General features: G+C 45.0%; 1 protein-coding gene across 2 annotated transcripts in view; it reads left to right on the forward strand.

Annotated features, from left to right (window-relative positions):
* The first annotated feature begins 2,782 nt into the window (after positions 1 to 2,782).
* The window catches only part of DCPS (decapping enzyme, scavenger), a 62,325-nt gene continuing 52,153 nt past the window's right edge, over positions 2,783 to 12,954 (forward strand). For both annotated transcript variants that reach the window (XM_035139045.3, XM_088657677.1), the window contains exons 1-2: positions 2,783 to 2,981; positions 9,141 to 9,309. In XM_035139045.3, the coding sequence (XP_034994936.1) occupies positions 2,808 to 2,981; positions 9,141 to 9,309 (343 nt within the window). In that variant the 5' untranslated portion in view covers positions 2,783 to 2,807. The remainder of the gene's footprint in view (positions 2,982 to 9,140; positions 9,310 to 12,954) is intronic.

Genomic DNA, 12,954 nt, shown 5'->3' on the forward strand with positions numbered 1-12,954 from the left:
CGAAAGCAACGGTAGAAACCTCATCTTTTGACAAGGCAAATCAAAGTCTTTAAACAAACCAAAACTTCAGAATGTAGTTCTGGTGATTCTCCCACAGAGCTTCCGACTGGCTTAAAAACAGCCCAGATTTCCCTCTTATAACTAAGGAACCTTGTTGGAATGTCACGTGATTTCAGGCACCAAACTCTTCAGATCCAGCAGTTATTTCAAACCTCCTCCACCCACCCTGTTCTAATTCATCACTGGCCCAGTTAAACCCTTGGAGCAACTATAAATGACAGAGACAACGCAACACACCAACCCTTTTAAGTCTGTAGGCTTGTGCACACAGGTGCCCGCCGCGCCGACCGCGCAGTGGGCCGGTGCCCGCCGCGCCGACCGCGCAGTGGGCCGGAGGGCAGGGGAGTGCGCGCGCAGCGGGCCGGAGGGCGGGGGAGTGTGCGCCCATGCGCATGCGCACACGCACACGCGCGGGGGAAAAATCGCCGAAAATCGCTTGTGCGCATGCGTATGGGCCTCCCCCGACCCGGAAGTGCACCAGAAATGACCTCTTCCGGGTCGGGAGAGGCCCATACGCATGCGCACAAAGGATTTTCGGCGATTTTTTGCCGGTTTTTTAGATCGTCGCTGCGCCGCGCGCCGTGAGAGCGGGCGGCGGCAGCGGGCGGCGGGGGTCGTCGCGGGCCGGAACGGAAGGCCGATTGGGCCGCATCCGGCCCGGGGGCCGTAGTTTGGGGACCCTGCATTATACTGAATGCAGCTACAGGCTCTTCTGTACACATGTATAATTGTTTGTGCAAAGGAATACATCTTTCTTTATTGGTACAGATAAGCAACGGTGTACACGGACTGTAAACGTGTTGCATGTTACATGTAAATAATTATGAATGAACAGATCAGCTAATATGTCCACAGATTGCGCTTTGAGTGCATTGTGACTTGTGTGACTTGGAACTGATTTCAGTTTACAGTACTCTTCATTGGCACTTTTATTGAATTGCGTGCCACTCTACCTGCCTACTATTGGCAAACAGGATGTTCACCATGGAGATAGAGGGATAAAATCCTTCCCTCCTCCTCCCTGTACTAATTCATGGTCAATGGGATCCCTGGAGAGGACAGTTCTATATGATGCACTAGAAGTTCTGGCTGTGTGCAACTCTTAAAAAGCTGGCACGTAGTCTGCAATCCATAGTGTACTTACTATTTATTACTCGCTCTTCACTCTACGGTCCCAGGTGGGCTTACCATTTATTTATTTCAGGGTGGTGGTCCAGGTTGTGAAGAAAATTCAGACAACATATAAATGCGGTACCATTGAAATTCTAGGGAGTAAGTCCTGTTGGACACAACAAAACGTGCATATGGTTGTACTGCGTGTTGCATGAAATTAAGGATCCAGTCCTATACCAATTTATCTGCAAGCTGCTTTCTGAGTAGATATGCAGGGGTTGCAGTGTAGTTTGTCCTGATAAGAAAGCAAGACTCCTAGGGGGATGGAAACGATTTGGAAATTTAAGAAATAAATTCCAAAAGAAATTTGAAAATTATTGTTCTTAATCCAATGCCCAAGGGATATGGGTGGTAAGGAAGAATCTTGTACCACAGAATACAGCAGAGATGCTAAAGAAAGTGGAGAGACTTGCCACCTTGAAACCGGAACCTGGGGTCATCCAATGAAGCTGAATGTTAGAAGAGGTAGTTCTTCATGCACAATACATTATTTAAAGCGATAGAATTCGCTCCTACAAGACGCAGTGGTAACTTTAAACGGGGATTCAATAAATTATTGGAAAATAGGGGTAACTAGCTAGGATGACTATGTTCTTCCCCTACTTTAGTATGCCTCTAAATGCAAGTTGCTGGGAATCACAAGTGGTGCTCCTGCACAGATACTGCCTTCTGGTTTCCCATAGGCACCTGATGGGCTCATCTGATGAGAACAGGATGCTAGACTAGATCGACCAGGAATGTATGTACAGTCGTACCTTGGTTGACAAATAGCTTGCCAATCGGACATTTTGCCTCCCTGATGCTGCAAATCTGGAAGTGAGTGTTCCGATTTGCAACCCTTCTTTGGAACCCGAATGTCCGGCGCAGCTTCCGATTGGCTGCAGGAGCTTCCTGCAGCCAATCGGAACCGCGCCTTGGTTTCTGGAAGTTGAATGGACTTCTGGGATGGATTCCGAGGTACCACTGTATGGAGTTTGTGGCTTCTCGTTTGAATCTGCCTGCAAAATTTGGTCTTTCCTGGACAGAAGTGAGAGCTGCTTTTTGAAAACAGCTTAGAAAAACACGGAACCTAGCCTAATGGTGATTTGGATAGCAGCACTGCCTCTATCCCCCAAAAAAGATAGCGGTAAAAATCAACCTAACTCTTTAGTTTGCATGGATTAGTTTTGCTTTAATAATTTCAAATCACAAAGCGCCTGCTCACAAACCGATGAAACTCAAGGCTTCTGCATGCAAATAATCTGAACACACAATTAGATCCTGAGATTTTTGTTTATGTACCGCTGTTATTTCCTGCCCAGCTCAGAAGTTTTGAAAAGTGCCTAAAGTGGCCCTGAAGTTCTACGTGCATACCATTGGATTTCAGCTCCACCCTTTCCTGCATCTACATTAGGAATGTTACCGCACTCTAACGCATGCGTACAATGACTTGGTAAAGCCCCTTTCTCCACCACCCCTGGTAGTTGAGACCTCCCTGCCAGCAGAGGGAGTTGCCCGCCCTGACGCTCCATAGTCGAGCGAGCGCGGGAAGAGTTCGAGACCACAGCGCATGCGCGCCAACAGGTTTTAGAGAAATGGCGGAGTCCCCTAGCGCTAAGCGAAAGCGTGAGGCGAAAGATGGAGAGAACGGGACCACCGAGTCCCAAAGTGAAGGCCCCGGCGCTGGCACCTTCCCCTTGGCTGAGATCTCCGTGCGCAAAGTGCTTAGGGAGTCTGCGCGCGACAAGGCCATCTTTCTTCACGGACAGGTAGTAACGTTTGGTTCTGGAGCCGCTGAGGGCCAATCAAATTCAAGGGGCGGGGCTAGAAGTAACGGCACTATTTTACCCCACCTCTTTAGGAAGATCCCATTCTTTATCTCCAGGGGAAGCCGTGGGAAAGTGGACTGTGCCAAAAGGGGGGGAGGTTGAGAAATTTGACAATTTTATTTTCTAAGAGGATGCTGTGCTTATTTTTATTTTATTGCATTTATCATATCCTGCCCTTACTTCCAAAGGAGCCCCCGGGTGCCAAATTTATACCCTTGCATAAAGTAGGTGACTTTTTTGTGAGTAAACATAAAGTTGTTTTTTCTATGCATACAACCTTCCTGATCTCACAGAGATCTCCCTGCATGAAAATTATAATAGCGCCGGTGCGGATTATGAGATACTACAAACATTCACACACGCCAAGTATTTTTACAGTGTAGCCAGTGCGCTACAGTGAACTTGAAATGTGTGTATATGTTTGATCCTGTTTGGGGTATTTTGGTATTATTATTTATTTATTTATTTATTTATTTCTAGACCGCCTTTCATCTGAAGATCTCAGGACAGTTTACAATATAAAAACGCAAATATGCATACCGTAATAACAAACAAAAACAATATCCCCATACATACACAGTTTTAAAAGGCCATAGATTGTTTAAATAGCCAAAGGCCCAGGAGAAGAGTAATGCTTTTGCCTGGTGTGATTGTATAGTATTATATTTTTTCATAATAAACTGCCCTGGGGCATATTTGTACGGAGAGTGGTACCTTGAAATATAACTAAATGCATTCAGGATACGGTATAAAATGTAAACTGTCGGACATAGATAATGACATGTGCTGTCAACCTTTCAGGGCCCATAGGCACATTTGTAAAGAGGATAAATTGCCAGAGACACACATAGGCTAAACATTTGACATTTTAAATATTTTTTACTGTGGCAATACTGTCTTTTTAGGTTGTATGCCACCTTTTGATATTTCTTATACGAAAATAATAATGAAAATAATAAATAATAAATGCAGGAAGTATTTCAAAATAGAACCACACCAAAGTCCTAATCATCTAAAATGATAGCAATTGTAAGGTAGTGATCATCTTTACCTCCTGTGGATAAGGGTTGTGGAAAATCCCAGTACCCTGGTTGACCAGGCACCAATGAATGTTATCTTTGTGCTTACAAATGTGAAATGCTGATTCAGTTGTTAGGAGCTGCTACTTACAAATCTGATGCTAGCGCATAAGAACTCAAAGGTGTTTCAGAGGTATTCCACCCACCACCGCCACCCCTTGTTCCTTCATAAATAAAACTACTTTTCAATAAAACTTTACTTAGAGAAGCTATGGAGCTCTGAGACCCTGTGTACTTTGTTTAGTAGCACTAAGATAAGTGGCACTAGTATAATTGAACACCACTGGTTTTTATGTGGTCACGCAGCAACACCGATTATGGTTATTGCCATCATGGGTAATAAGTTATAATTGGAATTTGTAGAATTATAGCTGTGGTTATTATAATATTAACTCTTTTTTATGGTGGGTACTTATCTCTGTGATAATGAGTGGATAATGACAGAAGGGAATCCTCATCTGCTGTGGTCAGGGCAGAGATGCAACGTTATCTTCTTCACTCTCTAAATTTTTAACTGATTTCCAACCCATTTGCAAAGGCTAGGGAGCACACTTTATATAGGCCCCAGAATTTGGATGCAAAAATATTTTCTTTCTCATTTTTTACCATATTTATTATAAACATATTATAAACCACTTACATACAGTGGTACCTTTAGTTACGAACTTAATTCGTTCCGGAGGTCCGTTCTTAACTTGAAACTGTTCTTAACTAGAGGCATGCTTTTGCTAATGGGGCCTCTTGCTGCTGCACCACCGGCACACAATTTCTGTTCTCATCCTGGGGCAAAGTTCTCAACTCGAGGTAACTTTACCAGGTTAGCGGAGTTTGTAACCTGAAGTGTTTGTAACCTGAGGCGTTTGTAACTCGAGATACCACTGTATTTGCAATGAAGTAGATGTGGAATACTGTACATACTCTGTCTGCAACATCCAAAGAAAGGGGAACATCCTATTACAAGGATGCAAGAATAGCCTGGCCTACAAGGCTCTTTTTCCTAAACCTGCCTCATACCTGGCATAGTGGAGATTTGGATGCCAGCCGGGAGCCTTAAAGTACAAGGGAAAACAGGCTTTGGCTGTACTGCCCACCAGCCAGTGATCTGTAGAAGCACAGCCTGCTGGATTGAGTGCACATGGTGCATTGAAGTCTCAACTTCAGGCTCATTTTGACAGGTAGGCAGCCTGCCATAGAGACAAGAAGGTTTCCTACTCCTGTTCTATGGGCACCAGAAAGAGGTGGAAGAGGAACTGTGATCATCGTAATATTGGAGAGGATCAAAAGGTTCCCTAGGGCTATCCATTCGCTCACCAGCCTCCGTCCTCCCCAGATCCACCTGTTCTGTTTTTACCCTTAGCAGTTGCTGCGGAAGACAGAACAGATGTGCTACTATTTCAGAGCAAGTACTTCAGGATGGCTCATGCAAATAAGCCAGGCTTCACACAGAGGAAAGCCACCCACAAAGGTACTGGTCAGTCTGATCCTGATCTGGGTGTGCACTGCCTTTCAAGCATCTCTAAATCTCTGTGTGCACTGCCTTTCAAGCATCTTTCCCCAGTTGTGGCTGCTGTTGAAATTCAGGAACTGGATCGGGTTCGGCAGCCTTCTGGGTTTGGCAGCCAGGAATAAATGAGAGGTTTAGAGGGCAATCTTATTATACTGTGCAGTGCAGGAGGGGGGACTGTGTGTGGAAGGGGGTACAGGTTGCATTGTTCCACCTAACAAAAGCACTAGATACCTATCTTGAAGCTTAGATTATTTTTTTCTTATTAGCATATCTATTGCTTTTAGCCTGGAGATCAGTTTTTCATGTTTAGTGTTTAAAGTGGAATTGAATTGCAAACTAGCAGTTAACTGAAATGCTGTAAATAAGATGGATGGAGTTGTCACTTAGGAGGCCATAAAAATGGGAAATTTGCAAGTACTCTTTTAATTCACCGTTTACAGCTGTACAGTGTTCAGGAGGCAGGTTCTTCCGTGCAGGCGGGGGTATACAGTTGGGTTAGTTCTTTTATTGTCCTCTGTAAATCCTCTTCCCAGATAGCCAAGGCACATGATGAAGTGTCAGGAAATTGCACGGCATCTCTATAATTTCCAAGTAGCATGTAAATTCTAGATGAATGGCTTTTCGAAAGGACTTGAAAATGGATTAGACTCTCTAGGTCAAATTCAGGGTGGGGAGGAGGAGGGGAAACTTTTCAAGGTGTGGAGGATCAATAAACCAGAGTTAGAAGGCACCAGCAGCAGCAGATAATGTGTGTGCGTTGGAACAGCCAAGGTCAGATTTAATAGATGTAAGTGGGACCTGCAACAAAGTGTTGCAGTCTATCTGTGTCCCCACCAGGTTGCATCCCTGTATAGTATAGGAATTTGGAACCTTATGACACATGTCCATCCATCCTAATCAGCCCCCACCTCCTAGAAGCTCACTTTAAGCCGCTGGGAAAGGATGAGGAGCCTGTTGCTCTTCAAATGTTGTTGGGCGCTCAGCATCCCTGACGATGGGAATTGGAGTCCACAATAATGGGAAGGCAACACATCTACTGCCCCTAGTGTAGACAGTTCTAAAATAAATGGATCAATGGTCTGACTCTATAGAAGGCAGCTTCCTACAGTCCTGTGGATCCCAGGCATCTTCGTTGCACTTGTAGAGGGCTCTTGTAAAGATTGGGATGACCCATGTGATGGCCTGCTTCAGATTCTTAGTACGGTAAATTATGCTCCAGCTTGCTTGCTTCCCCCATTGCTCCCTCCCTTGGCTTCTGGATCCTGGTGTGTTTGGAAGCCGTGAATCATACTAATGGGAAGCTGTGGTGAAATGCAACTTCCTGGGTCTTGTTCCGCGAAGCTCATGCTTAATAAGCCATAATTTGATTGTACAAACTTGACTAATGTGTGTGAAATGTCATCAATCAGTTCCATTCATCCACTACCTTATTTTTCTTTCCATAAGGCACTTTTTTCCTCCTGAAAAGTAAGAGGAAATGTCTGTGCGTCTTATGGAGCAAATACATGGTCCCTGGAGCCGAATAGCCCAGGGGCTAAAGGCAGATTGTTGTTGTGTGTTTTTTGAGAAAGAGCTAAAGCAGGCATCCCCAAACTTTGGCCCTCCAGATGTTTTGGACTACAATTCCCATCTCCCCCGACCACTGGTCCTGTTAGCTAGGGATCATGGGAGTTGTAGGCCAAAACATCTGGAGGGCCACAGTTTGGGGATGCCTGAGCTAAAGGCTAACAAGAGGAAATGAGCTGAAAGGAACCTGCTCAGCAGCTGATTGCAAGAGATCAGGGAGGGAGATAAGAGAGCGAGCTCCCTTCCCGGCCCCTTGCCTAGGCCTCAAATGTTGTCTGCAGAGGGAGACATGTGACTGGCTGATTAGATTATCTGTCTGGAAACTGTAGAAATGGGTCCCTTTCCTTTCCTTTAGAAGAAGCTGCAGAACTGTGAGTTGAACCCCATAAAAACAGGATTTTTCCCCTTTGCAAGGAAACTCAGCAACTTTGAGCTGATCCTAAAAATGGAGCTTTCCCCCCTTTGCAAAAAAGATGCACAACTCTGAGCTGACCCCCCCCCCCAAAACGGTGCTTTTCCCATTTGCAAAAAAAGCTGCACAACTTTGAGCTGATCCAAAAGAAGCTTCCTCAAATATTTAATGGGGGGCAAAGGCACCTAGGCTTCCAGGAGTTGGCTGCTATGCCTAGGACAATTCAAGAAGGCAAAAAAATTTTTTCTTGTTTTCCTCCTCTAAAAACTAGGTGCGTCCTATGGAGCGAAAAATACGATATATCCCATTTTTCTCTCTCACACACACACCTCCTAATGTGAAGCAATGGCACTGTTTCTTTTCCATCCCCATTTGCTGCCTGGCAACAACCCACATTTAGGCTGCGTTTGTAGCCATCAGTCCCTCATGATAAAGTAGGGCCTTGCAGTATGGATGCAGGTTTACTCATAGAAAGTTGGTGGGACTAAGCATGCCCCTTTGTCCTGCAGTTCTGCTCAGCTGGATGTGCACAAACACCATTCTCTTCATGTCGACATCATCTTGTGACAGCAGAACTAGTTCTAAGGAAAGGTCCCGATTTCCTCTTGGCTCTTTCTAGTGATTCTGGATATGGCACACCCTGAACTAGATGTAGCGGCAGTCATCAGTTTTGATGGCTTTTAAGAAATGATGAGACTATTTCACAGAGAATGGGTTCATCAGTGGTTGTCATGATGCTTTAGAGCAGGCATCCCCAAACTTCGGCCCTCCAGATGTTTTGGACTACAATTCCCATCTTCCCTGACCACTGGTCCTGTTAGCTAGGCATCATGGGAGTTGCAGGCCAAAACATCTGGAGGGCTGCAGTTTGGGAGTGCCTGCTTTAGAGCCAGGGTGGTGTAGTTGATAAGAGTAGTTGGACTAGGACCAAGGAGGCCTTGGTTCCCCCCCCCCCCACTTAGCCATGGAACTCTCTGAGCTCCTTGGAGAAGGGTGACGCAGAAAATTAAATGACTAATAGCTGAATAGGACCTCCAGTGGCCAAAAGGCATCATCCTATTAATTACCACTTGCTGGGTTAAAACAGGGAATGACATTGGTGCCTTGAGCTTCCAAGTTCATCTGACCAGCAATGGTTGGAAACAGAGTGGTGTCCAATTCAGGTGTAAGTCAAAAAGTGGAGTAAGAATGGAAAGTGAAACTACTTTGGTAAGGATACTGACTTTCCCTTATTACTCCTTGGGCTCACTTCTTTGGCCACATAGAACAGGATCATACACTGTGTCTGCAGTGTTCAACAGTAGTTCTCCAGAATTTCAAACAAGCGTCTTTCCCAGCCCTACCTAGAGATACTGGGGATTGAACCCGGGACCTTCTGTGTGAAAAACAAATGCACTATCACTGAGCTACGGCCCTTCCCTTCATTGACTGTACTGCCTGGGCTGATGGGAGTTGGAATTCCAACAACACCTGGATGGCCTCAGGTTCCTTGGTTCAAGCCAGTAAGGCAACTCTTATTGTTCTTATTTCTCTAGGTGAACAGCGCTTCTGGTGACGGGACAGATGCTGTGGTGATTCTGGAGAAGACACCCTTCCAGGAGGAGAACATAGCTGAACTCCTGAAGAAACACACCAAGCTCCAGCTCCAGATGTCCAATGACATCTACAGCACTTACCACCTTTACCTGCCTCCTGAGCTGAACGGTAAGTGACTGGCTAGGGAGGCTTGCCTCCCTGACATCCATCAGTTTATGCAGGCTGATTGCAGTGAGGTTCCTCCAGGTCTTAACAAAAAAATACCATTTAAGGTGCCCTCCCTGCTATCAATGGGTTATCTGGGATAGGTTATGTCCTGCTTCCGTTATGCTGAATTTAGCCAACGGTTTTCTTACCCTGAAAGTTGGAATTCTTCTCTAGGGCTGGCCCCAGGTTTGAGAGTACACTTGGCAAGCTGTCCTCAATCCTACCCACATACCCCCAAAAACCTTGGTGTACTGTATAGTGGGCAGCTACAAGCCAGCACTTAAAATTTTGCACAATGCTTCAGGATCCAACATAAGCACCAATCAAAAGCCTTATGGGGAAATATAAAAGGGCAGCTCACAGACTTAGTTACATAATGCAGTGGTTCCAAGACAGTACTGGGACCCTGGCAGGTGTATAAAGGTGCCTGCTGTTTCTGCAGTGAAATACAGGAACAGTTCATGTTCTCATATATTCTGGTAGAAGCCAATATATTTTAGCATGTAGTGTAGAGGGCAAGTGTGAGCTGGTTATTCCCTGGTTCAGATTTGCCCTCATGGCATAGTTCTGTTAGAACTGTGTCACTTCAGAATGCAAGTGCAGGATCACCTTTTGATTTAAACCCATATGAAAAAAACGGAATGTCAAGAGGAAGGACTAGGCTAGGAACTTGATATGCTAGTTTTCCATAGGCATGGATCCTCCCCACCTTCATGGAGGAAGCCTTTAGATATGTACCCTTTCCCTGCCTGTGTCTTGAACTGATATATTCCTAGCAGGGGGTCACATTGCATGCTTTCCCCAAGGATTTAAATCATTTATTGGACATAAGACTCATCCAGAACGCTGCCTCCTATGCTTGAGAGAAGCATGTAGGAAAACATCAAGGCAGTCACCAATGAGACACAGGTGTTCAATCATGAGATATATCTGCTGTTAACATACTGTATTGGATTGGGGGATGTTCCCTAACTCTGCAGTTTTAGCAATTCTGACATGACTCATTTGGGGAAAAGCACTTGCTTTAGTTTAGCATCCCATATAATTCTGTTTGTTATCAATCCTTAGTCCAGGCAAGAATCAGAATTTAAACCTTGGCTTGACATTGGTAAAGTTCTCAACTGCTATTCTACTAGGTGTTAGTGGTATTATTACAACAGGCACATCTTTTTGTGCTGTTCAGAAGACCTCTGTGCAGACCAATGGAATAGACAGGCATCCTGTTTGCAACTGTGAGCGCTTTTCTCCCTTTCAGTGACTTCTAACAATATGCTGCAATTTCCACAAGGTGGCATCCTTGGACAAGAATCCAAGAACCATTCTAAGCCGCAACTGTTACTGAATGGCAGGAAGAATGACCTGTTGCTGGTTCAGTCCTCTCTCCCCCCCCCCCCCCCGGGTTATTTGATTTCTGTAACATTAATTTATTCATTTTCTATATTGATATGCCACCCAAATACACAAGATCTCTGGGCAGCTTACAATAAAATACAATGGTACCTTGGTTCTTGAACGGCTTGGCTCTCGAACAAATCGTCTCCCGAACGCTGCAAACCCGGAAGTAAGTGTTCCAGTTTGCAAACGCTTTTTGGAAGCCGATGCAGCTTCCGCTTGACTGCAGGAAGCTCCTGCAGCCAATTGGAAGTCACGCCTTGGTTTTCGAATGGTTTCGGGAATCGAACGGACTCTCAGAACAGATACAGTTCGAGAACCAAGGTACCACTGTACAGTACAAACAATTAACATACTGAATAAAAACCACAAAATCTGAATACATGAGCAGCTTGAGGGTAAAGCAACGGTGCAACTGTCCAGAAGGCCTGCAGGTGCATGCTAGTCAACTAAGTCGGCATTTCCAAGGATACTCCCTTGGATCAAGCCCCATTAACCTCTCTGAGATCCATTTCAGGACAGACAGGCATGCTCTGGATTTAATCTGAAAAGGGCAAGGTGTCCAGGGTATATAATACCAACTGTTGTTTTGTGGATTTATTGTGCCCTGTGATATTAAGGAGTCTACACACAGAAGTCAAAAAGTATCTTCCACAGGTAAAACTGCTTTGCTCCATGTCCACGAGATCTGAAACAATGGAATTCAGCCTGGCGGCAAAAATAGAGACAAACTGATTTCTGATCTTGATTTGGAGATGAAATGGGCCTGTATGATGATACCTCCCCTGGGTCTTAACCAGGTTTTAAGGTGACCACTGTTTTAGATTTGAGTCAAGCTGGTGTCCAGGTTTATGTTAAGTATGACAGGACAGTGCTACAAAAAAGGTCTTTCCCTTGGTGATACTGCAGTTACAGAATACGGTGGGGTCAGGGGACTGGATTCAGCTGGTGGGCCAGATCCCGCAGTTCTCCACCCTCTGCTGGTCAACTTTGATGGAGGGGGAAGGGCTGATTGGTGGTGGGAATGTCCACTCTGAGTGGCTTGCTCCATTAGCATGAAATGGTCTGCATTGACAGTTGGATACAGAGCTAGAAGTTTGAAAGCGGAGTGTTATTTGCAATTCTAGTCCAGTGCAGGGTAAGTCTATTGAAATGAATGGCTTTGACCAACTTAGGTTTATTAAATTCCATGGGTCTACTCTGCGTGGAACTTAGTTGAATACTACCCAAGGTGGCTTCAACATCCAGCTTAAAGCAGAGCATCAACCATGGGATGCCGCTAAATTGACTCAGGCTCAAATCCACATTCAGCTATAAAGCTTAATGGGTAACCCTGGAGCAAACCTGTCTTTTAGCTCAACTTACCTCATAAGGTTGGTGAGAGACTAAAAAGGGAGACAAACTATGTCCTTTGCCCAGAGCTCCTTGCAGGAAAAGCAGGTTATTATACACACATACACATACTGAAGCGATACTAGGAACATAAATCCACCACTGGAGGAATAGGGTAGATGGTAGTATTTCTGAATACTTAGCCTGGTTTGGGAAGCAAAACTGAACCAGTTCAAGTATGCCGTACTGATTATGGAACCTTGTCTAGGCCTGAACCAGGAGAAGAACAGAACTTTGTTGGTGCTGAGCCAACCAGAACAACAACAACAAAAAGTACGATGCAATGGTTTGGCTTCTTAGTTGGCTTCTTACAATGCAATGGTTTGGCTTTGGTCGGTCGGTAGGCCGAAAGTGAAAAGTGTGCCTGTCCAAGCTGCCAAGCCCACAGGACATTTGAAGCAGAACACTTTTCTCCTTTTGATGGCATTGAAGAGTTGCAAGTTCTAGCAGCCTTCTGCCTCTCCCACCTTCCTGCTTGTTCGCCAGCATCCCTCAGAGGCATGTGTGAAACACTTACTTTATTATCTAGTTAATGCTCCTTTTAAGGTGTGTCTCCTCTGAGCTTACATAACCTAACGGGTATAATGAAGCCATTATGAGGCTATAAAGCACGGCTTTAATTTTTAATAGCTTTTGCGGGTGTGTTGTTGTTTTTCGGTTGCCTGTGATGCACCCTTGGTACTGTTGCTGTCGCTAGACCAAACTTAACTGTGCGAGCTGGAAGAGAGCCATTATGCTCTCTGCCTCTGTTTTAAAAGGGGATACCATTTCTTCTTCTCCTAGGTTAGAACTGATGTCTACCTCTTTTTTGTGTATGTGACA

Source organism: Zootoca vivipara, chromosome 14, assembly GCF_965207765.1.
Source record: "Zootoca vivipara chromosome 14, rZooViv2.hap1.1, whole genome shotgun sequence".
In the NCBI taxonomy this organism is placed as follows: Eukaryota; Metazoa; Chordata; class Lepidosauria; order Squamata; family Lacertidae; genus Zootoca; species Zootoca vivipara.